This window comes from Orcinus orca, chromosome 6 (assembly GCF_937001465.1).
Source record: "Orcinus orca chromosome 6, mOrcOrc1.1, whole genome shotgun sequence".
In the NCBI taxonomy this organism is placed as follows: domain Eukaryota; kingdom Metazoa; phylum Chordata; class Mammalia; order Artiodactyla; family Delphinidae; genus Orcinus; species Orcinus orca.
The window spans coordinates 69,379,607-69,405,274 of record NC_064564.1 but is presented as its reverse complement, the minus strand read 5'-3'; the positions used below and the strand labels follow the sequence as shown (position 1 = coordinate 69,405,274).

General features: G+C 41.7%; 1 protein-coding gene and 1 long non-coding RNA gene across 6 annotated transcripts in view; both read left to right on the top strand.

Annotated features, from left to right (window-relative positions):
* KANK1 (KN motif and ankyrin repeat domains 1) overlaps positions 1-25,668 on the top strand; it is a 190,968-nt gene that overhangs the window by 128,944 nt on the left and 36,356 nt on the right. For all 5 annotated transcript variants that reach the window (XM_033440234.2, XM_033440233.2, XM_033440230.2 and 2 more), the window contains exon 3: positions 2,543-2,662. In XM_033440234.2, the coding sequence (XP_033296125.1) occupies positions 2,626-2,662 (37 nt within the window). In that variant the 5' untranslated portion in view covers positions 2,543-2,625. The remainder of the gene's footprint in view (positions 1-2,542; positions 2,663-25,668) is intronic.
* On the top strand, positions 9,923-23,795 carry LOC125964626 (uncharacterized). Its single transcript, XR_007477819.1, has 2 exons — positions 9,923-12,551; positions 22,516-23,795. It is a non-coding gene; the product is annotated as an uncharacterized LOC125964626 (long non-coding RNA).

Sequence of the window (25,668 nt, the reverse complement as noted above, 5' to 3'; positions counted from 1 at the left end):
AAAGAGGTTCAATAACAGGAGAGAACCTTGGACCAAAGTTTATGAAGCTTGACTAGGAAGATTCTGGGCACATCTCCATCCAAATACCTTGACACATACTTCATTCACCCATAACACAAGCAGCTTGTTTCTTCTGGCCTTCTGTTTGCCCTCAAGAATTTAAATGGTGGTATTTACAAGCCATTATGAAGCAAGAATACAAACACATAGGGCTAGATTGAGGCCAGTAAACAGTTTTGCTTAGGTTTTGTTGTTGTTGCTTTTAGAAGTATACTTAGTTGAATAATTCCAGAAGCTGGACTTCTTTCTTTTGCCCCCTCATCAACTCATTCATCCTTCTTCAGTTTACCCAGTCCCCACCATTTTTTCTTAACAAAGCTACATTTGTCAGACATAATGCTCACTCTATCCCTAAAGTCTGCCTTTTGATTCAGCTAGCTCTGACTCTCCAAGTTCAATGCCATGGACCTGAACCAGTGGCTGTTTCCAACAGAATGTCAGGTGATTGCCACATAGAGAGATTAGAGTCATCCTGCCCTCCTGGTGGGCTGCCAGACAGAAACTGGGGACCAGCAGGGAGCTGGGAGGGCTTCAGTGGGAGGCTGAGAATCAGGTCTCTGTGGGTAAGCTGAGCAGTAGTCACCGTAGCTGGAAAAGCCATGCAAGGAGCACAGCTGTCAGAAGCAGCCTGTAGAAACCGGTCCTTTAGCGTTTGCACTGAGCTGCTTTCAGTAGTCAGCCTTGAACCATAGTGCAAACCCATTCAAACAGTGAAGAAAATTTCCCTAGCTAAGCAGCAAGAAATTCTCACCCTGTGTGATCAAAGCAATCAGCTGGTTCCTCTTCCTTCCTATTTGTTTATATTTCTAATCTCTTATGATCTCTATGACTGTGACCTGATAGTTTTCTTTTGCATAGTGTTTTAAAATACTTTTTTCTTTCTTCAGTGCATTTTAAAGCAGATAAAACCAAGTTGACAGGAAGTATCTAATGTTTCTTTTTTAAATAATTGTTATTACAAAAGTAATGAAGGAGCTAAAATCATCCATAATTGCATCACTGAAGGGCAACCACAATGAACATTTTGGCGTATTTACTTCTAATTATTTTAAATAGATGTGTAAATATGTACATATGTATTTTTAACAAAATAGGTTATGACAGAATAGTTTTTTTTAATCATTAAAAGCTCTTAAATGACATCAATGGCTGCATTAGAATCCAGGATAAAGGGATATGTTATTTATTTTAGCATTCTGTTTTGAGAAGCTCATGTGGGTTTCTAAATTGACACTTTATTTCGCAGCTTGGAATTCGTTAAGCTCAATTTCTTCGGATTTTGTTGGTTTAGAGTGAGAATTTGGACACAGTGGAAATGGAATATTTCTGTACCATTGTTTGCTTTCCTTGCCAACATTTTTAAAAATTAATTAATTTATTTATTTTTGGCTGTGTTGGGTCTTCGTGGCTTCGCGCGGGCTTTCTCTAGTTGCGGCGAGCGGGGGCTGCTCTTCATTGTGGTGCGCCCCGGCTTCTCATTGCGGTGGCTTCTCTCGTTGCGAAGCACGGGCTTTAGGCGCACAGGCTTCAGTAGTTGCAGCTTGCGGGCTCTAGAGAGCGCAGGCTCAGTAGTTGTGGTGCACGGGCTTAATTGCTCCACGACACGTGGGATCTTCCCGGACCAGGGCTCGAACCCGTGTCCCCTGCATTGGCAGGCGGATTCTTAACCACTGTGCCATGAGGGAAGCCCTTGCCAACATTTCTCAAAAGGCATTTTGAAGAAGCAAAGATTGGAGCAGTGGGGTTTTTTTTGTATGTTTTGTTTTAAATTTTGTGATTGGAATATGTCTTGTAATCTCAGTTAACTTTTAAAAAGAGAATCGATATAAAATAAGAAATATGTTGCCTAACAAACCCTAAATGTTTCAAAACCACATGTCGTGCTGTGTCATTTGAAGTTTATCCAACAGGAAAATAGGAGATTTTGAAGATTTTTTTTTTTTTTAAGACAGGGACTGCCTGGGTCAGATTTATGTTTTAAAAAGACTAGGTCAGTGAAAAACTTGAGCTATCAAGGAAGAATTCACATGAAGTTTAACCGTTTAAAAAAATGAGCATTTGGTGCAACAGCTGCTTTGATTCAATTGAGAAAATGAAACTATTGAACCAACATTTGGAAAGGAGGGTAAGTGTCAAAATGAAAAATAGTTTGTGAAATGATACAGAATGATACATATTTGTATTTGAAGGCCACCTTCCTTAAAAAGTCACGTTTCTGGAGAACATATTTTATCTCCCATAAGAGTACTGTGTCTAGAGACCTGCTCTCAGCACCTGTCCACGGGTGCATCTGTGGGTGTGTCACTCTCAACACCCAGTGGCCGGGTCCGGGGCAGTCACCACCTTGTTCCACAGGCTGTCTCTCCCCCCTTCCAATTTGCTCTCTCCATTAGCAGTCATCTTTGTAAACAGAAGTCTAAGATTTAGTGTTGTGCATATTTTTAAACGACCCATTTTGATGGGGCTCTCTTTATTGTTTCAGGTTGAGTGCATTTGGGAACTTGATGCATAAAATTTGCATGACTCCTCACTCCTTTCTGTATCTGTCTTTGGATTCAAGCCAGCATGGCTCACACCACAAAGGTTAACGGCTGTGCCTCAGGTAACTCCATGTTCTGGAGTGTGTGTGTGTGTGTGTGTGTGTATTAGTGTGTGTCTTTGCTCAAACTAATTTATTTCTTTTTTAATAATGGGTAAATAATAAGTTGCCTAGATAACTAGGATTTCAAACAATTTCTGTCCATTGAAGTTTTTTGTTGTTGTTTTGTTTAATCTCTTAGAGAATTTGCTTTTATCTTTAGAGTCTTTGTGTACAGAAATCAACTAGGTAAATTATTACCTAAGTCAATTCTATTGGAGTGTTGAAAGATAAATGTAAAATACTGAATGCTGATGCAAGAATAGTGTACACTCCTCTTGCGCTTCTTTATGAGGGATTGAACGATGAAAGAGGAAATGAGTTTGAATGCTTAAAACCAATTCCTAGTATCCACTCCCAAGCAGCTTTTGTTTGTTTAAAGTAACTTTCCCAGAGGGAATGTGCAGCAAACCAAATATATTATGAATCATAAAGACTTGTATTCTTACTATTGCTTTGGTTATGTTAGAGACCTATAGAGTTTGCATATCTATTCCAATATTGCTTATATAAGATTTTGGAGAAATTTATAGAACAAATGCTGAGAAAAGCCTCCTAAGAGACAGTATATGACAGGAGATGACAACCTGTCCAAAATGGTACTCTAAGTGTTCATTCTTCTTTTGAGCTATCTGCCAAATAGCAGAACGTGTGAGAGCAGTAACTGTGTATGTGGGAATTCTTGTGGAGCGCTTGAGTCCAAGGTCTTCGCTCTGCTGGCTCTGAGCCCTGGGTAATGGAGAGAATGTGGGATTGGAATCGGGAGACCCATCTCCTGCATTAACCGTGAATTATGGGGCAGGACTATTTCTCCATGTGTAAGACATCAGTAAGTATACCCACCTGCAGGGTTAGAACCAATGAGAGCACCAGAAATGTGCACACAAGTGCCGTGTAAGTTGTAAAACAACAGCAGAAGGAGGAGACCTCTGAATTGGGCCCACCCAGCCCGTGTGTGGCTTTCTGTTTCAGCTATCCCGGCTGCAAGTATCCCCTCTGGAAAGATGCTCTAGCTTGCCCCAAACCAAACCCAAATAACCTCAATTGTTCATTATGGAACAACTGATCTTACTCTGTTCATTCTTTTTCCTATCCTTTCTACTGCTCAGCTTCTCAGGACTATTATAGATTCTGCTCAGGACTGCTGTCATTAATAAAATATGAATGACAATACCTAACATTTAATGAGCACTTAGTGTTACCATGGTGCCCAAGATGTTTTGCCTGCATTATCATACTTAATAGTCATAGTAATCCTAGGAGAGTATGCTGTTATCATCACCACCACCACTGTCATCCCTATATGATAGCACAGAAAAGCTCAATAACTTACCTAAGTGAAGAAATGAAAGTCAAGATTATTACTTGTTTCTCTAGTCGAATATTTGATAAGGGAAGAGATTGAAACATTGTGAAATTTCTTGAGACTTGTGGGCGGGTTTCAATCCCCCATGATGCTATGGTCTCCCTTCCCTCTCCTGCCCTCAGTTCTTCTCACACACTCAGAGGAAGGGGGCTCGAAGCTGTTGGTGCCTCAGAACCCTCTGGTATCTCTGGCAGAATCAATATATTCAAGGTTTTAGATACTTACCCCAAGTGACCCTAATTCCCTTTCCAACTTGACTTGTCCTGGAGTATCCCTTTTCCTTTGTTCCTGAAGTCTGATGATACAGTTATAACCTTTCTTCCTCACCTGGTGTCCTGCCTAACAGGTCTGGGGACTGAGTCTGAAAGTGAAGAAAAGCTCTCTGATTTGTGACTTCTGGGGTGTCAGGGTATGAATTGTTATTGCACAAAGGTACCTGGACAAGGCAAGGGAAGGTTTTTGTTTATTCTAATCACCATGACCTCTGTAAGCCTGTAAGCAAATCTGATTAGAGGCTTAGTCATACACAATTACTTTAATTTTATATATGCATATATGTGTATAAATATATGTGTGTGTGTACATACACAGGTACATATACATGTATACATTATGTATACATATACATACACATACATAGATATGAAACTCATTAGAGAAAATTTTATAATACACAAGTTTAGTGTTTTCCAAAAACATAAAGCAAGAATTACTGGCAATACCACCACCCTGAAATAAATTTTTTGCTCATTTTCCATATGGCCTTTAAATTTTTTTTCTTAATTTAATTTATTTATTTTTAAAATTTTTATTGGAGTATAGTTGACTTACAGTGTTGTTAGTTTCTGCTGCACAGCAGAGTGAATCAGTTATACATACACATATATCAACTCTTTTTTTAGATTCTTTTCCCATATAGGTCATTACAGAGTTCGAGTAGAGTTCCCTGTGCTCTACAATAGGTCCTTATTAGTTACCTATTTTATATCAATATATAGTAGTGTGTATATGTCAATCCCAATCTACCAGTTTATCCCTCCCCCGCTTCCCCCCGGTAACCATAAGTTTGTTTTTTTTACATCCATGACTCTATTTGTGTTTCGTAAATAAGTTCATTTGTACCATTATTTTTAGATTCCACATATAAGCGATATCATATGATATTTGTCTTTCTCTGTCTGACTTCACTCAGTATGACAATCTCTAGGTCCATCCATGTTGCTGCAAATGGCATTATTTCCTTCTTTAAATTTTATGCATTTCACATAGTGGAGATTATAGTTATAAAAATCTTTATTTTACATTTTCTTTTCTCACTTTGTATTACAAAAGAAATACCTGCCCATTGTTAAAAAAAAAAAAAGCCAAACTCAAACAATGCAAAAGTGTGAGTTATAAATATACTTTTTGAAATGTAATTAACATAAGAACATTTACAAACCCAGATTAAGATGGGATAAAGAGAGCTTTATGGAAGCTAATGAAGGCTGGTTACTGATCTTTCCCATGAGAAAAAGTTACATTATTTGGATAGTTTAGTGGAAGTTTTAAATGTGGAGTAAATTATATGGTTTTCTTTCATTTTCCAAAAATAAAGTATAATATTAAATATGCTTTTTTAAACTGTACTTCCCCTAGATGTGTTATGCCCGAAAGGGGTCTCCCTCCCTACCCCTACCCCTGAAAAATCACTGCTTTGGGCTCCATAGACTATGAGAAGAAATCCTGTGTGACGGTGCAGTCAGAGCACTGGCAAAAGAAACACTTCCCATGGTCTTAGGAATAAAGCAGATGCAAAAGAAGACAGATGAGAAAAGTACCACCTAGTTAAACTGTGCCCTTGGCTGCAAAACACACCTGAAGACTGATCATCCCATGTTCACGTCCCTGTTTAGAGTTTAAACTGGGTAAGGGACCATTCCAAGTCCTTTTTATACTCTGACTTCCCCATTGAGTCCTTCAGTTAGATTGGGTAAAAGGTACTGATTTTTTTTTTTTTAAATATAGTTGATTTACAGTGTTGTGTTAATTTCTGCTGTATAGCAAAGTGATTCAGTTATATATACAGTCTTTTTTCATATTCTTTTCCATTATGGCTTATTACAGGATTTTTAAAAAAATATTTATTTATTTATTTTGGCTGTGCCGGGTCTTAGTTGCAGCATGCAGGATCTTCGTTGAGGCATGCGGGATCTTTAGTTGCGGCGTGCGGACTCCTTAGTTGCAGCATGCAGACTCTTAATTGCTGCATGTGGACTCTTAGTTGCAACATGCATGCAGGATCTAGTTTCCCGACCAGGGGTTGAACCCGGGCCCCCTGCATTGGGAGCGTGGAGTCTTACCCACTGAGCCACCAGGGAAGTCCCTATCACAAGATATTGAATATAGTTCTCTGTGCTATACTGTAGGACCTTGTTGTTTATCCATTCTATATGTAATAGCTTACATCCGCTGACCCCAACCTCCCACTCCATCCCTCCCCCCACCCCCTCCCCCTTATAAGAGCAGTTAGTTAATGCTGTAATTTGTAAATTTATTACTGTACATTTCAGACATACAAAATACGTAAAGTTTATATAACAAGCACCCATGTACATACCATCACAGCTTAAGACATAAACTTAACTAGTACATGACAAATATTACTGAGCACCTACAACGTGCCAAACATCGTTCTGGGCCCTGGGAATAGAACAGTGAACAAAACAGGCAAAAATCCCTGCTTTCAGGAATCTTACATTCTAGTGGAAGTTGAAGTCTCCTTGTGGACAGAGTATCCAGATAAAATAGAGGTCATTCTTATACTATAAAAGTATTCATTGTTTATCTGAAATTCAGATTTAACTGGGTGTCCTGTACTTTTATTTGCTAAACCTGGCAACCTTACCTGTGAACCCCTTCCAGATTGCATCTTCCTTCTTACTGGCAACCCCCTCATTATCAATTGTTTGTCATAGTTTTATCTCTTTTTCACCAGATCCTTTATCCTACTTCTATTGACTGGTCCAGTTTGGTTTTCATTAATTTAAAACATTTTATTATGGTATTGTTAAGAGTACCCTAATGTCATTTGTTAATGTAATGACTTATGAACATCATAAATTGCTCATGGCTGACTGTTCTCTTTTTATATAGCCAAGTAGTAAGTAAATGGGGGTCATTGGTTGGGTAAATTGCTGTATTTCTGAAGAATTTAGAGATAGGGACGGTGTGCTTTTCCCCAAGTTTTTGCACCATGTTGTAAACTGAGTGTATTGATCGATGCCTCTGTAAACACTAATTAATGTTGTGAAACTTTAATTAGAGCCTAGAATCTCTTTAGAAGCCAAATAACAAGTGGCTTATTTGTCAGATGAAGATAATAATACCTGTCCTACCTTCTTCACAGGATTGTTGTGAATAAAAAAAAAAAACAATAACCGTATAAATACAATGTAAAGTGCTGGTCAGATGTCAGGAGAAATCACCATCCTTCTTGTTTTGCTATCTCTGTTATAAGTTCCTGATCTAATAAACACCGGCTCAGGTGCCATTGTGCCAGGCTCTGTCGGATGCTGTGATGCTGGGGAAAGAATTGAATTACTGTCCTTTGACAGTTAAATGAAATGGATAGATGAGCATTAGGGAGTGACTTTTTATGCTTGCCATCACCATTTTTATTTCTGTGAATACTTGCCTTTGCTAGTTTATTACAGTTTTCCCCTCTCTTGCTGTTCTCTTTCACAGCCCAAATACATGTGAATTTTTCCAGACAGATGCATACTTACTCATTTAATATACTTATTGAACTACATTAAACATTTGGTTGTCTTTTTTTTTTTTTTTTTTTTGCGGTACACGGGCCTCTCACTGTTGTGGCCTCTCCCATTGCAGAGTACAGGCTCCGGACGCCCAGGCTCAGCGGCCATGGCTCACGGGCCCAGCCGCTCCGCGGCATGTGGGATCTTCCCGGACCGGGGCACGAACCCGTGTCCCCTACATCGGCAGGCGGACTCTCAACCACTGCGCCACCAGGGAAGCCCTGGTTGTCATTTTAAATTAATATAATAACTTTCATAAAATCTTGTTACCCTGGTTAGTTATTTGGCTCCAGGTTTTTTCTCCATGCTAATCTTAAATGAGGTACAAAGGCCACTGATAAGACCTGGCCAACCAGAGAGAGCCAAAGACTCGTGGCCGAGCAGTCAGAAGGCTGCAGTGCAGTACAGCCCACTCTCCGTTGTGTAAATATTTTTTCTGGGCAGGAAGATTTCTCAAACAGAACTCTGAGCCCACTGCGGTGAACCTGACAGCAGGGATTGCGTGCTGTTTGTCAAGTACAAGACAAGACCAATTTGCACTGACTGGTTTGGCTAGAGCCGACCTGGTGTTTTCTGAGACCGTCTGTAAAGAATGTCACAGAGCATGGCAGAGGTGGTGTGTTCATGGTGGTGAGTCTTAGACCTGACCTCTGTGTTTGTATTACTCCAAAGACAGAGAGTAAGCTGATTAGAAACTGGGACTGCTTTAATTCATGGGTACCCTTCTTGACCTTCCAGGGTCTCCTGATACAATCTGCAAGAGGATTAAATGAGTGTTCCTATTTGTACTTTGCATTTTCCCCTAAGCGGTGTGTTCAGTGGTTATCAGAAGAGCTGAGAGGGTAACACAGAGTTGGCTAACATAAAAACATACGTAAGCGCTAGCCAGGATTTTGATTTCTCCTTTCAATCTCCCTTCCTTATTTTCAGATGGCAAAACACGACTTGCCACCATGGCTAAGCCAGAAGTTGAATATGGAAAGTAATTTTCCTTTGTTTGAGGCATTCTGTTGACATTAAAAATCAGAAGTATAGTGTCTATGAAGATCCGATCAAGGGGAAACAGATCAAGGGGAAAGTATGTATTTAAGAAAACTACAAAAAACCCAAAAGTAGAATGATTACAAATAACATGTCCTTCCTGACAGGGGTTATTTTTTTTCTTCGTGTGACGTGTTTCATAGAGCCAAATTAACAAACGTATTCTAATACCATATATATATATATATATATATATATCATATTTGTATATTTAGTATATCGTGCAGTTTCATCCTGTTATTTGATGTGTTTACTAATTGGATTTAATTAGATTATGCATTTCAACTTGAAATGAAACTTCGTTGTTAGTTATTTGAAGGCTAATTTCACACTGAAGTTTATAAATGAAATAATTTATTTTCTTATAGTGATGGTGTTTGGTAAGATAGTTATTTTTTTAAGTAAGAAGTATTTGCATTTGAATTTCATTACTGTTAAAATGCCAAGACCACCTACAAACAGGGACCCTGGGTTTTAGAATCGTGCTTGTCTGGTTAATCAGAACCCCAGAATTTGTCCCGCCCCCAAGAGGCTCTGAAGAGTCCCTCCCTTTGTCAGGGCTTGCCTGTTTTATAAACTTTCAAGGCTTTGGTTTTAAGCTGTAGCCAGCTTCGCCTTAGAAGATTTTTGCTTCAGACCGTGAGCGAGTCATAATGGGTTAAGCATCAGATTTCAGACAGGCGATTAGCTCTCCAGCTAAGCTGAGGAAGGATGACTTATCTCCCAGCAAGTACCAGCTGACTTGGGTGTAAGAAGGATAGAATCCAGGCTCTTGCTAGTCCTGAGTGCTGGGCAAAGTACCCTTCAGTTGTCGATTGCTGCCCTGATACACCGTGGGTGCCAACAAAAAAGAAAGAACACAAAATAAAAGCCCAACAGGGAGATTGGCTATGTTAAGAACTTGAGCTGTTGCTATCATTAGGAGACTGCATAGTGAGGCAAAGGATTACAACAGCCCTTCCTACAAGGACGTGAATATTTTGTGCCCTGCTCACCCGCAGACTTCCCATCGTGAGTATTGACATTTGTGTCTGATTATACACTTCCCCTCTTTCTGGAAGAACTTTGGGTGGGCTAGTTGAGCCCATTAGCTTCCTTCTTCCTGTGTCCCGGATAATTCCTGTTCATCTCCTTGGTGCAATTTCTGAGAAAGGTTTGAATGGGTTTGGAGGAAAATCAGTGACTAAAGCTCACAGTTTCTGCTTTGGGGACCTTTTCTATAAAAGGCTCTTTGATCTGGCATGAAAAATAGTTAGCATAGTTCTCAAATTCACAGAGATAATGAATTCTTGCTGTTTTCTGGCAACATATTTTAAAATGGCATTGAGTAGACTTCTTTAATAAAAAACCTCAAATAAGACCCAACCAGGAAATCAGACTTGGTAAGATTCATTCATACAGTTGTAGAAGTTCTAAGTCAAAAAAAAAAATCATGATTCTATCTTTCCTCCCTTGGCTGCCTTATTAGATATTTTTGGAGTGTACTCTATTCCATATGCTATTCATGTTTTAGAGGATAAAGCCTGGCTCTGCTTTTGGGTTGTAGTTCATTATGAAGCCTGAAAACAAGAGAAGTGTTTAAAATATGCAGCCACTTACATATACAGCATTAGTGATCTCAGCTGGCAGTTCTATATGGACAAGTGATCTCACAGCTTAAAAATAAGTATGTAGCTATATTGAGGATTTTTAAAAATAGTGACCAGATTTCTAATCCTAGTAGTTCTTGGAGCAAGCCATGGCTGAAAATTCAGATTGAATAATATTCTATAATATTCAGAAGGCTTTTCTAACCAACAGAATGAAAAGCAAAACTACAGACATGAGGGAGAACTGGACCAAGAGAAAAAAATTATTGGATTCATGGGATTTTTGTTCTTATCCTGAAATTTAAATCTTTGTACTCTTACTTTGTCTTGTTTGTGACAAGCCAGATATGAGTGGTTCGTGACATTTCTACCAGCTGGTTCAGAGGTTGTGGACATGGCTACATTTCATCATATAAACCTTTATTTAAAGGAGCTGGTGCTAGAGTAATAGTTTATGGAAGCAATTTGCTATCAATAGTCACAAGTACTAAATTTATTTTAGCTCCTTTTTCTGTGATTTTATTAATTGGAACAGTTCTCTCTCCAAGGGATCTTTTGCATTTTGGACATGATCTCTGTTGGATAGAATCAAGTGATAGTCATGGGATTTTCTGAATTTGATCTCACAGTATCTGGTTTAGTTGATAAATTCCATCAGCTTTGCAAACATTGATTCAACTTGTCCTGCCAAATTTTCCCTTCCCTGTCCACTTTCTGAGTGCCTTTTTCTTGCATCAACTATCTATTAGGCAAAGGCATTTCGAGTGTTTCTGTACAGCAGGCACATTTAAGAGTCTCCTGAAAGGGGACTTCTGTCGTGGCGCAGTGGTTAACAATCCTCCTGCCAATGCAGGGGACACGGGTTCGAGCCCTGATCCGGGAAGATCCGGCATGCCTCAGAGCAACTAAGCCCGTGCGCCACAACTACTGAGCCTGCATACCACAACTACTGAGCCCACGAGCTACGACTACTGAAGCCCACGCGTCTAGAGCCCGTGCTCCGCAACAAGAGAAGCCACCGCAATAAGAAGCCCGCGCACCGCAACGAAGAGTAGCCCCTGCTCACCGCAACTAGAGAAAGCCCGTGAACAGCAACGAAGACCCAACACAGCCACAAATAAAAAAAAGTCTCCTGAAATAAAGGGGGAGAATATGCCAAGATTAGAAATATAACAGAGGGAGAGAGAGGTGACATTTCTAATAATTCATAAGCCCAACTGCTTAATCTCTTTAAATCGTTAGTCATGTGCATCAGTTCTTACATTCCTAACTAAAACAGAAAAAAGTTCACTCTTCCTCTGCTCTCAGTATTCCCCTCATGTAAGACAGCGTACCCAGCAAGTGACGGCTGGTTTATTTCCTTTTCCCTAGCATTTCAGATTGATTGACGGGGATTTTTTATTCAAATCAGGGCCACCCCATGGCAGTGTTTTTTGAGGCAGCCCATTTGGCATGTTCCCTCCAACTGTGAGGACAAAGCCTGATTTGTCTTCCCATGACCTGGCAGAGGAGGTAGAAGTACCTGCTGGCTTCATGTAGCACGTCCCCTAGCCAGTATTCCACCTCTTCACGTGGTGAGTCAGCCCGATGGTATACTGACTTCTATAACACAGCAGGGTGGAGACCTGGAAGTCCCTAAGCCGGTCGGGGAGGAGGGAATGGTTTGCGTGTCAAACCTTCCAGCAATGCAGCTTACAGGGAAAAATTGCAAAATACTGAAGCCCTTTGCCGCCAGATTTTTCCATTAGCACCACACTTTACACAGTTTTCAAATCTGCCTCAGGGACAGCTGTTTGGCAATGTGAGGGGAAAAGGTCACGTCACATCATAAGCTCTGTGGTTGGTTACCTGTCAGCCTGTCCTGCAAGGAATCCCAGCAGGCCCTGAGCAATGCCTTCTAAACGCTCATTCATCACACACACACACAAGGAGCCGTGGATTCTCCAAAGGGGGTGCTCGGAAATTATTTGAGAACTGGAAGACAGTGCTGGAACTTACACCACCTCAGGATACTGATTTTAAATGAAGAAATCCAAGACAGAAAAGCTTCCGGAAAGGTAAAGAGGGCTTAGAGCTGGGGGCTTTTCCTCTGGGACGTTATCCCTTGGTTTTCTGGACAGAAAAAGTAGGCTTTCCAAATAGTGGTAAATTTAAGTGAGGGTATAGTTTCTGGACTACCAGAAAGAATGATACAAAACTCAGTAGAAACAATTCAGTTCAGTGAGTTCATTCATTCAGTAGCTCACTTTTAAAAGACTGCACAGAAATTTACTAGGCAGAGGGCACCTGTTTCCGTTCTTTGTGGAAGGACCAACCCTGAGGTTCTGTGAAAGTGGGTCTGTCTCTGCCTTATTCTCACTACTTTTTGATTTTGTTTTGTTAAGGATGGCTTGCAAGATTAAGGGTCATTGAGCTTCCTATACTTTTGTTATTTTCTCTGTCTCTCCAAACATTTCAGCTTTCATTAACGTTAATCTCTGCTTTCTGCTCTTTATTCTGAGCCTTTGTTTTGGGCCTTATTTTGACAGAAATCGTAGTCTATTTCTGTTTCTTCAGTCATAATGCCTGCAAAAATCACAGTTGGCTTTCCCAGTTCTCCGTGGCCCCAGGTAGTAAGAGACCTGCTCTGTCCAAAGAGGTGTGAAAGAAGCAGGGGCTTCTCCGCCACCCCAGCTGCTGCTCCCCCACTCCCACCTGCCCTGTAGGCTTTGCGCAAAGCGCTGTTCTCTTTACTTGAATGTCTTTCCTGTATCCGTTTATGTGAGCGCTTCTTATGCTTCAAGTCCTGCTTCCTCTCTTACGTCTTCCAACACGTGTTCTCAGATACTCCCAGTGGGAATTCGCCCATTCCTCTTCTTTATTCCTGGAGAGCTTTGTATTCTGTTAAATAGTTGCCATCACTTGCTTTTATGTAAGCGTTGTAGTTGTGTGTCTCATTAATCTGTAATCTCTGAGGTCTTAAGAAGCAGGATTCATGTTGTCTTCATCTTGGTATGCCCATTGTGGCTTGTGTAGTACCCAGCATAGCCAACAGGCTCAGTGTTCAACCAACAAATGTTTGCAGCCCACCTCCTTGGTGCTGCCTTAACGCTGGGCATCTAATACAGAGCAAGACGCAGGCACAGTGCCTGCTTAGGAATCTGTGGGGTTGAATTGAGCCCTACCAGTTGCCAATCTTAAATTGTCATACTCTTGGCAATTTTCTCCCAGCCTGTTTACCTGGATATTTCCCCTGCATGAACAGGTGGCTTTCACTCTGTCACACATACTTGGATTCTTCCTCCTCGTACCTCACATCTAAGTGGAAGTTGTAGTGTATACTTTCTCTCCGTCACGTGCTCTAAGGTAGGCTTAAAATGGTGTTGTCTGTTAAATGCCTTGAGTTCCAGGGAGAGGAGACCAGGTACGATGTGGTTATCCAGAGAGGAGTATTATTGGAGGCCATTTGGAAAGCTCTTTCTAGCTCCCATGGCCTCTTTGCTCCTTTCCCAGCTTGTTAACAATCCAAGCAGAGAGAGGTGGGGGAGCTCCAGTCAGTTCCTCTTGCTTATTATCTAGTCTGGTCTGGTGGACTGGTTGAACCCGTGGATGAGAACCTGAGCTGGTGACCTCTAAGGTGGGAGTATGGCCATTGGTTTACCTTCCTTCTCACCCACGGTTTTTTGGGGAAGGTCTCTACAGATCTATCACGGGAGGAAATAAACTGTCCTTACTGCTTCATCATTTACAGCCTTTATAGTCTCTTTGGTAATCTCAGTTAAAGTTTTAAATCCTTTAGTTTCATGCCCCAGTTCATTTTGTCATTTGGCTTTTTTAAATGTTGATTTCAAATCTCAGATGAAAATATATTGTGAGAAAGTCTTTAGTTTAAACTTAATGAAAGTAATAATCATGAGTCAACCCAGACCATGAAAAAAACCCAACCCGCAGAAATTCAGTGTGACTCCAGTGTTAAACCTCAAATGTGTTTGGGGGAATGCACTTTGTTGAGTAAGGTTGAACAAAGACAGAGGATTCTTTTCTGGCCTTTCAAGATAGGCCCATCATCCACAGCATCCTCTTCCTGATTTCAGTTTCCCAGCTGGAACCTCACACCTCCGCTGGGGCACACCCTTTTGGTGTTGGTTGTGGCCTCTTCTTGGAAAATCTCCCTGATGTTCAGTTTTAGGCGCAGATCCTTCTAATCCAGGCAGGTAAAGAGGAGTGCTCTTCCAGCACCCAATGCTGTCCGCACCTAACAGGATGGGAAAGAACTGTAAGCCCTTGCTGGACCTGTCCTGTCCTTCTAATCCCCTTCAAGTCCTGTCAGCCTCCTTGGGCTATGAGGGAGGTTGGTAGAGAAGGAGCCCTGGTGGTGAGGAAGGGAACTGTGCCCACTTTTCTCCGTCACTGCAGTTCCCTTAGACACCCAGGTTTTGGTGTCATATCCCGTCTCAAGTCTGAGAGGAGAGGATGGGTGATGTAACGTGATAAGGTATTTGAATTCTTTAAGGGTTGAGGGGAAGTCTCAACACAGGTCCTTCATGAGCATGACAGCAGAGCATCTTGCTTTCAACCTGTCTCTTTTCAGGATGCAGACTTACAGGTAGGGTTTTTGCTATGAAGATTACCTGCGAGAGAAATGGTGGTAGGGATCTTAGGCTGTTGTTTTGGTTGTTGTCTTTGTCTTCAATTTGTTTCAACAAGGACTCTAGCAATTTTAAATGAGAAGAAAAAAAAGTTGGCCACCTGGAAAATGGGAAAAGGAAAGGGATGGAAACAGGAATGAAACTGCATCCCAGATGGATACCATGAAGTCCTTGCTTGGTGTCATACCGAGACCTGGGAGCGTGTTCAGTTTGACCAACCCAAGGTTTTGTTTTAATTTGAATTAATTGCCAGGATTTTTTACATTAGATAATTTCATATAAAAATACCAATTTCTAAAAAAAAAAAAACCAATTTCTGCAGCTTATCTTGAAAAATCAAAAGATCTGGATCACTGGATGTGTACTTCCACAGGGCCACAGTCATCTGGAGAGGACAGGTGCCTTCTGGTCACCCCCAAATCCCTCTGAACCCCTTCCTTTCCATCATTAACCTGGACTCTGACGGTAGTTGAACTTGTGATCTGAACCTTGAGCCTACTTGAATTGCTTAAGGGGCTGCCCCCAGTTTGGCTGTCAGCTTCCTTGAAGCCAAGGTGAAGAACACACTTAAGAGTTGCAGAGTTTGCTTAGTTTAGAGCCGAGGTTCTCATCCCTCGCTGTGGCAGAGACTCATCTGTGTCCCCACCACAAGAGATTCTGATTCATTGGGGGTGGGGATGGGGGGACGAGTCAGCAGAACTGTAGCTACTGATATGCTTGGTTGCCATCTCAAAGTCCTGCAGCCACCATCCAGGGAAGAAGGACCGTTGGGGCACTGTCTGCCAGCCTGGTGTCACAGAAGCCTTTGCCTACAGCCCATTTCCCCTCTCACAAGGAGTCACCTTTCCTGGCTACTCCTCACCTATCTGAGGAAAGGTCTTGAGCACATCTTCATCCTCCCAGATCTCATTTGGTGGCTTCTTCTGTACATAAATTAAAGAAGAGTAGAGGCAGAGAGGTGTGTCTTTCTCCCGACAGTGGGAACCGTTGTGACTGACGCTCTCCAGTCAGAGGAAGCTCCTATTTTTAATTCTTCTCCCATCCCAACTTTTGTCATCCTTGATAAAGGACTAGACATTTACTTGCATACAGTGACTTTTTCTGTTAGACCTTGCCTTCATAGAAGCACACAGACAAAATAACAACCTTCAACCTTTTTGTAGAATAAACTATATTCATATTTATAAAATAAAAATTTAGCAGAATTTTTTTCCAGGATTAAGGAACACTACATTCAGATGCTTTCCTCAGTTTAATTCTTAAGAACGAGTCTTTTGATATTGATACTTACTTTGGAATATAATAATGTGACTAAATAATACCAGAATATTCTCAGAAGTACAGAGGAGAAAATTTCTCTCTTAAAAGCAAATGATAAAACAAGCCTAAGGGGCTTCGCTGGTGGTGCAGTGGTTGAGAGTCCGCCTGCCGATGCAGGGAACACGGGTTCGTGCCCTGGTCTGGGAAGATCCCACATGCCGTGGAGCGGCTAGGCCCGTGAGCCATGGACACTGAGCCTGCGCATCCGGAGCCTGTGCTCCGCAACGAGAGAGGCCACAACAGTGAGAGGCCCGCGTACCGCAAAAAAAAAAAAAAAAAAAAAGCCTAAGGAAGTGTTTTGAATGATGGATGTTTTCTAAAACTGGATTGTGGGGATGGATGCATAACGATATACATTAACTAAAACTCATCAAACTGTACACTTAAAACAGGTGAATTTTATGGTACATAAATATCTCAAAAAAGTTGAAAGTCCAAAAACAAGGAAAAAATTGATCTAACTCAAATCTCTTACCTAATGTGGTGTCGTTGGGTGAAATAACTTGGAAGTTTTTGGATCCTATATTTCAAAGTATCTGGCACTTGAAGCTTTGCTCTTTATTAGTTTGTTATTTCTCTTTGAATCAGTTTATTTGGCGTAAAACAAGCCCAAATGAATTCCACGTCATCTTAAAAAGTTTGATCTTTGTAGCTTCACGCAGGAAAATGTCTGTTTCAAAGATAGTCACTTTTAAAGCACTCAGCCACGAGAACGTGAGTGGAGTGAGGTAGGGTGTGTGCCAGCACTAAGGTGGACCAGTTAGACTCTGCAAATCCAGGGGTTCTTGTAAAACTCTGCCTCTCTCCACATAGCTGTCCCATTTTGAATTTTACAAAACAGGCCATTTAGAGTCATCCTTAATCTTTGTTAATCTCTGTTTTACTGTTTAGAACTAGCTTTTCTTACTTGCCCTGTAGAAGAGTTCAATTAAACTTTATTCCACTAGAGTCAGTCACATTTACCCAATATACTTAGGCACAAGTGAAGAACAGATTTAAAAGAACCCTTTTTTCCCTCTTTTTTTTTGGTGGTGAATTTAAACCATTAGAGAGACATCTCATTCTTAGTAAACGTTTAAAACAGAAACAAAATGTCGCTCAAAAATATTATCCCCCTAAACCAGAATGCATTTGTTTGGGAACTAATTCTGTGTCTTTGAAAGTCACATGATCTAATTGGAATAAAATGTTTAAGGAACTATGAAAAAAAAAAGGGTTGGGTCTGTGGTTTACAAATGGGAGTGTTTTTAGCCTTCAGATTACATGTTGCATTAAATAAGAATAAACCAAGAAAAGAAATCACTTGCCTCAAGCCCAGCCTGGGTTCAGCATAACACTGAATCATTTCCTTCATAGAACAGCCCTGCGCTATGGCTCAGATTGTGACAGGGAACTTTTCTCAGCACTGGAGGGTTTGGGGGAGGGACTAAGTCAGCAGGAAGAATGACACATTTGCCGCCTTTCAGTCTGTGTTCTTCCTAGAATTAGCAGATTTATAGCTGTATTTCTAGGTTAGCACTTCATGTGTCTGAAGGATATGAGCATAGTTTGTTTGAAAAATTGGAAGGGGCATGTGAGAGGTCTGTCTTTACCTCTGGGTTAAGATCCTTGCTAGCAGTTTCGTTCATTGGTAGTTTTTGCTGTCTCACTGACGCCGAGAGTCCTGGAATTAAACCCCGTGGCCAGCAGGCTGTTAGTTGGTCAGGAAATTCCAAATGGGTATAAATAAATGCTCTGCAGCAGCTCCTGGGCTCTTTGCCTGCTAACGTGTGCAGGCCCTTTAATGCTGAGGGAAGTGGGCCTGAGACTTGGCTTCCTGCTTGCTGAAAATTACAGTTATTTTGTTTCTGGGTGGGTAAGTAAGAAAGCCCAAAAAAAGAAAAATAGAGGAGAGTGTGACATTTGGATGGGGGTTGGTGAAATATAAACTCAAGCTCTCTATGTTATAAAAAATATTTGCTTTTCTTACAGGCTGGAAAGAATAACTCAGTCCTGGATTTTTGGTTCAGTGACAGTTTCAGCTTTAGCCCGTGGCTCTAACATAAAGATGTCATTGTCGTGGGAGTGTGAGGTTGTATGTATATGTTAAGGTCTGAGTTGTTGAGTTTATGGCTAACTTAAATCACAGAATTTCCTTTCTTGTTAGTAAATCCGTTTTTGGTCATTTGTTTTGAGCTCTGTTTTTCTAATAGGGAGCTGCTCAGTGTGCCTTAAAGCCGGTTTCTTTTTCTTATGTAAATACTGTAAAACAAAATAAGGACTGGGATTCATATAATTACTTGAGCCCCACCCCCCAGAAAAGAAAAAAAAAAAAACTGTAATGCTTTGTTAGAAAAGCCTTTCTGTCCCAAAGTCCTAGCTTGTGCTGCTTCTCTGCTTTTCACAAAATTACTCTTTGGCACATTTCCTGTGTATGCTTAGAGCAACGTGTTATTTTTTTTTTTTTTGGTTTTGGTTTTTTGTTTTTGCGGTATGCGGGCCTCTCACTGTTGGTGGCCTCTCCGGTTGCGGAGCACAGGCTCCGGACGCGCAGGTCCAGCGGCCATGACTCATGGGCCCAGCCGCTCTGCAGCATGTGGGATCTTCCCGGACTGGGGCACGAACCCGTGTCCCCTGCATCGGCAGGCGGACTCTCAACCACTGCGCCACCAGGGAAGCCCTCAACTTGTTATTTTTGAAGAAAGTTTGGAAAACAGCATTTAGTCCCCAAGCTGTGTCCCATCTGTGCGTGCATGACAAATTTAGGCTCTAGTTCATCAGTAAGTCTTTAAATTAGACAGTGGACATTAGAAGGCAGCTCTGCTGAGGCTGGTGAGAACAAGTACTGAAATGCCCGTGGTATCTTGACTATTACGAGACAGATTTTGGGTAGAGTCGCTGCATCTTCTAGTTGGCACTGAACACTGGAGAAGAGGGCCATTATGTGACCCTCCCGGCCTCTGTAATGTCACGTCCTCCTTACTACAATGTGTCCTTTATTAACACATTGCCCATTCCATTCCCAGGAACTGTAACCCTTTCCACTTTCTTCCCTCTCACTGCTCACCTGCAGCCTGGCTTCTGGACTTCTAAGGCCTGCCCAGGATAGGACTGACGATACAGCAAAAGGAAGCTGCATTTGGGGATTGTTAAGTTGTGCCCCTTGTTACCATGCAGCTGGAAAGTGCTGCCCAATGGAGTGGGCAGAGAGCAAGGCCCAGGGCTCTGTATGAGTTCCTCTAGTCTGACAACTGCTCTAATTAATTTCTTCCTTCACTTGCTCACATAGCATGCGATGTTATGGAATTTTGTGTGAAGTATAGTGAAAGGGTCATGGTCTGGAAGCAACCTTTGGAAATCATCGAGTTCCACCAGTCCCCTCATTTTATGCGTACAAACCTTGTCACTGAGTGTGCAATTCCAGACCCTTGTTGCCCATTGCTTGTCTGTGAACTAGGAAGTATTTATGGCTCCTGGACTTGTTTCATGAAAAAATTATACCGCCCCCCGCCCCCAAGTTTAGGCAAGCCATTCTGGATGACTGCATGGAAATGCAGTCAGTGGTTCTAAAGCACACGTCTCTGCACAGTGTGTTAAAGAATGCTCTACTCTTATGACTTCAGTAGAGATAGAAGAATGAGATTGTTGATAAAAATTAGTGCCTGCCTTTGTCCTCTTATTGTGAGAAGAAAATATCTTAACTTGGTCGTAATATACTTTTAAAGATTGGGGAAGTTTTTCCACTTTTACTTTTTATTTTACTTCCTTCCTATGCATAATTGATGCTGGACTAGGGCTCCCTGTATACCTAACCAGCACCCATACTCCACTCCCCTGAGCCCTAGTGTGCACACACATACACATGAACATCCTCTGCAGGGCCCAGCCAGCATCTCCCTCAGCCAGCAGAAACCAATTTAGATGTTTAGCAAACTCGATTTTGAAAAGCATCACAAATACCTCAAACCCTAGCTTTGTGGGGGTAGGGGGAGAAAAAGCAGGGTGGAGGGAGAGGAGTTCTGGACTATCTGGATGCCAGTGTGTGCTTCACCAAACAACAGAGGGTGGTCCAATAATAGTAAATAATAATAGTAGTCTGCCGACATAGCTCTAAGTACTCCACAGAAACACTGAAGCAGGTCTCTTATTTTCCCAGTTATACAGCTGGAACAGAATCTGACTTGCCAATGGCTGGAAAGTGGCAGTGGCAGGATTCGAACCCAGGCAGTCTGGTCCCAGAGTGCCTGATTTTAATCACTACAGCTCTTCCTCCACCATACTTAATTAACTGGTGCATGCCTAGACATGGGGTTTTTCATTTCACCGAATACCGAGCATGCTGTGTGCCAAGCACCATGCTGTGCACTGAAAGATAGAAAAGTACTACTTGGCTTCTGCCCCACAGCACACCTGCAGTCTGCTGGGGGAAGACAGGCATGCGCCTGGCAGTCACAACACAGGTCAGTACGCGTTAGCAAAGAGTGCTAGGAGAATGGAGGGAAGAAGGTGACCAGTTCTTTCCAGGACAGAGCAGTTAGGGATAAGGGAAGACTCTACAAAGGATGGGATATTTGGGTTGGGCCCCTAAGGGGAAAGCAGCTAATTCTGACAGATGGAAGAAGCTGGGGAAGGGCATGCCAGGTAGAGGGAACAGAGTGAGCAAAGGCAGATAGGCTTAAGGTTGCTTGGTTGGTTGAGATTCGGAGTTGGGGTGGTGGGCGGAGGGAGGAAACTGGGAAGTGCTGGATTGGGGCAAAATTGTTGAAGACTTTTAATGCAACAGAAAGGAACTTTTGGACTTTGTTTTCTATAATGGGGCTTCTGGCAACCAATCTGCAAAATTAATATTTGAGGAGCTCTATAAGTTTCCAGGTATTCCTCAAAGAATATGTAATATAGGAGAGCAGAGACATTAGGCTTGATAAAAAACAGGCCGCTTAATTTGCATATGAGCAAGCAGCAGAGTGTTGGCTGTGCTCCCTGGTGACTCACACTGACTGCTCTCATGTACCCCAAAGGTACTGGAGGCACAAGTAGAGGAGGTTATTATCATCTCTATCTATGTAATTTATTTTGAAATAATTTCAAACTTAGAGAAAATTTATAAAAGAACTCTCATGCATCCTTCATCCAGATTCAGATTCCCCAGTGGTTAATATTTTGCCACATTTGCTCTGTCTCTTTTTGCATGTATATATGTGCTTGTGTGTGTGTGTGTGTATGTGTATAAAGACATGCATTTGTCATATCTCTTTAATCGCCTTTGATCTGAAACAGTTCTTAGCCTTTCCTTTCTTTGATGACCTTGACAGATTTAAAAAAATATATATGGAATCTAAAAAGAAAAAATGGTACTGATGAACCTACTTTCAGGGCAGGAATAAAGATGCAGACATAGAGGATAGACTTGAGGACACGGGTGGGGGGAGTGGGAAGCTGGGGCAAAGTGAGAGAGTGGCGTGGACCTATATACACCACCAAATGTTAAATAGATAGTGGGAAGCAGCCGCATAGCACAGGGAGATCAGCTTGGTGCTTTGCGATGACCTAGAGGGGTGGGATAGGGAGGGTGGGAGGGAGACTCAAGAGGGAGGGGATTTCTATGCATTAATTTTGTATCCTGCTACTTTACCAAATTCATTGATTAGCTCTAGTAGTTTTCTGGTAGCATCTTTAGGATTCTCTATGTATAGTATCATGTCGTCTGCAAACAGTGACAGCTTTACTTCTTCTTTTCCGATTTGGATTCCTTTTCTTTCTTTTTCTTCTCTGATTGCTGTGGCTAAAACTTCCAAAACTATGTTGAATAAGAGTGGTGAGAGTGGGCAGCCTTGTCTTGTTCCTGATCTTAGTGGAAATGGTTTCAGTTTTTCACCACTGAGGACAATGTTGGCTGTGGGTTTGTCATATATGGCCTTTATTATGTTGAGGAAAGTTCCCTCTATGCCGACTTTCTGCAGGTTTTTTTTTAATCATAAATGGGTGTTGAATTTTGTCTAAAGCTTTCTCTGCATCTATTGAGATGATCGTATGGTTTTTCTCCTTCAATTTGTTAATATGGTGTATCACATTGATTGATTTGTGTATATTGAAGAATCCTTGCATTCCTGGAATAAACCCAACTTGATCATGGTGTATGAATGGGAGAAAATATTTGCAAATGAAGCAACTGACAAAGGATTAATCTCGAAAATTTACAAGCAGCTCATGCAGCTCAGTAACAAACAAACAAACAACCCAATCCAAAAATGGGCAGAAGACCTAAATAGACATTTCTCCAGAGAAGATATACAGATTGCCAACAAACATATGAAAGAACGCTCAACATCATTTATCATTAGAGAAATGCAAATCAAAACTACAATGAGATATCATCTGATACCACTCAGAATGGCCATCATCAAAAAATCTAGAAACAATAAATGCTGGAGAGGGTGTGGAGAAAAGAGAACACTTGCACTGCTGGTGGGAATGTGAATTAGTACAGCCACTATGGAGAACAGTATGGAGGTTCCTTAAAAAACTACAAATAGAACTACCATATGACCCAGCGATCCCACTACTGGGCATATACCCTGAGAAAACCATAATTCAAAAAGAGTCGTGTACCACAATGTTCACTGCAGCTCTGTTTACAATAGCCAGGACATGGAAGCAACCTAAGTGTCCATCAACAGATGAATGGATAAAGAAGATGTGGCACATATATACAATGGAATATTACTCAGCCATAAAAAGAAACGAAATTGAGTTATTTGTAGTGAGGTGGATGGACCTAGAGTCTGTCATACAGAGTGAAGTAAGTCAGAAGGAGAAAAACAAATACCGTATGCTAACATATATGTGGACTAAGAGAAAAAAAAAAAGGTCATGAAGTACCTAGGGGTAAGATGGGAGTAAAGACACAGACCTACTAGAGAATGGACTTGAGGATATGGGGAGGGAGAAGGGTAAGCTGTGACAAAGTGAGAAAGTGGCATGGACATATATACACTACCAAACGTAAGGTATATAGCTAGTGGGAAGCAGCCGCATAGCACAGGGAGATCAGCTCGGTGCTTTGTGACCACCTAGAGGGGTGGGAGGGAGGGTGGGAGGGAGGGAGACGCAAGAGGGAAGAGATATGGGAACATATGTATATGTATAACTGATTCACTTTGTTATAAAGCAGAAACTAACACACCATTGTAAAGCAATTATACTCCAATAAAGATGTTTAAAAAAAAAAAAGAGGGAGGGGATATGGGGACATATGTATGCATATGGCTGATTCACTTTGGTGTACAACAGAAACTAACACAGTATTGTGAAGCAATTATACTCCAATAAAGATCTAGTAAAAAAATAAAATAAAAATAGAGACCTGGGAATTCCCTGGCGGTCCAGTGATGAGGACTCCGCGCTTCAACTGCCGGCGGCCTGGGTTCGATCCCTGGTCGGGGAACTAAGATCCTACAAGCCACATGGTGCAGCCTAAAAAAAAAGAGAGACCTGTCCTTCTGTAGGATGTCTTTCAGGTAGGATCCATGAACATTTCCAGATTCAGGCATGCCTTCCGGGTGGAAACCTAAGAGAAATGAAACTGTGCTCTTCTCAGAATATGACCTCAGGGGCACGTGTTGGTAGCCTTGATCACCGGGTCCACGTGGTTCTTGGTCAGCTTTCTGCACCATACCATCACCATTTTTCTCTTTGTGATTGACACGTATTCTGTGGGAGGCGTTCTGAGGCCACACCAACATCCTGTTCTTCAGTAGGAAATCTCTACACACTAGACTTAGCAGCCGTTGATGATTCCTGCCTGAGTCAGCTACTGTTAATAATCGTTGTTAAATGGTGATTTTCTGTTTCCAGGATTCTTTCTTTATTTATTGAACTATAAATTGGCACTATATTATATATTATAGCATTATGGACTCACAGATACCTGATTTATTCAGTGGATTGAAATCTGCTACTATCATTAATCATATTATTTTGATGCCCAAATTATCCCAGATTTGGACAGTGGAAGCTAAGAGAGTTTTGGAGCCAGCTAGACCCCTGACACTTATTAAATAGTTCATCTGATGTGTGCTGACACTTGAGGTTAGTAACTAGTAGGTAGCAACTGTCTGACTGAGTTCTAAAGGTGGTATGCACCTCAGGCAACAGGGGTCACCTGCAGCAAGATCCTTGTCAGGCAGGTAGACAGAGCACTCAGGTGACTAGAGGCAAGCCGATCTGAAGTTCAGCTTGTCAGAGACCATGTAGTAGGTAGAAGTCTTGAATTTTCAGAGTGTATTGCTTACATTCTCCCAGACCCTCTCCTTTGTCTTTAGCCTTCCCTTGGGTAACTCAGGCCCTGGTCAGCGTGGGCAGAGAAGTAGGGGCTGGGGCTGGGAGCACACTATGGGTTGGCAATAGCATGCCACCCATTCTTCCCTCTCTCCTCCACGAAGACACTTGCTGGCTGCCAGGGTCAACATTGTCTTTGCTACACAGAGATTTTCAGTGCCTGCTGTGCCCATTCGAGTTTCAAATATGGAGCAAGTTTGTGCTCTGCATCTCAACATGCTAAATCAGAGCCTGCATTCCCTGAAATATCCTCTCTTCTTTCTTCCTGCCCTCACCCATGCCACCCCTGTTCCTCCCAGATTAGATTTATCATACTTCTCAAAAGGAAATCCCATCATTTTTCTCTGCAGTGAGTCATCCATTAGTTTAAAGAAAAATATTTTCTTTTTTATTAGCAGAATGAGGTCATAGATAGAGCCCCAGAGGATGAGTACAAAGACTGATCCCTGTCTCTAGCTCTGCCCAGAGGAGCTGAGACTTGTCAGGCCTTCTCAGTTTCCTCTTGAATAGTTTAGGGGGGAAGATGTGGGCCACAGGCTGCCGCCAAATGCAGGCAGGCTCTAAGTTCTGGTGGTTTTAACACTATGGCTAGCACTTATCTAGTTGAGTAAGTAAAACTCACACAGTGCAAAGGAATTTGTAATACCACAAGAAAAATTCACAGGGACTTGAACAGTCCATGGAAAACCTAATGGAGGCCGCCGAAGAGAATTTTAATACATACTCTAGCATCTAGCCAGATCAGCCTTGCTAAGATGCAAATCTCATCATTTCACTCCCGTGTTTAGACCCTTCAGCAGCTACCTGATGCGCTTGAGAACCACAGACCTGACTCCCAGGGCCCTGTGTGATTGGGGCTTGGTCCCTTCTCTGCCTGGGTTCGTGTTTTCTTTATCATGCAAAGCTCTTT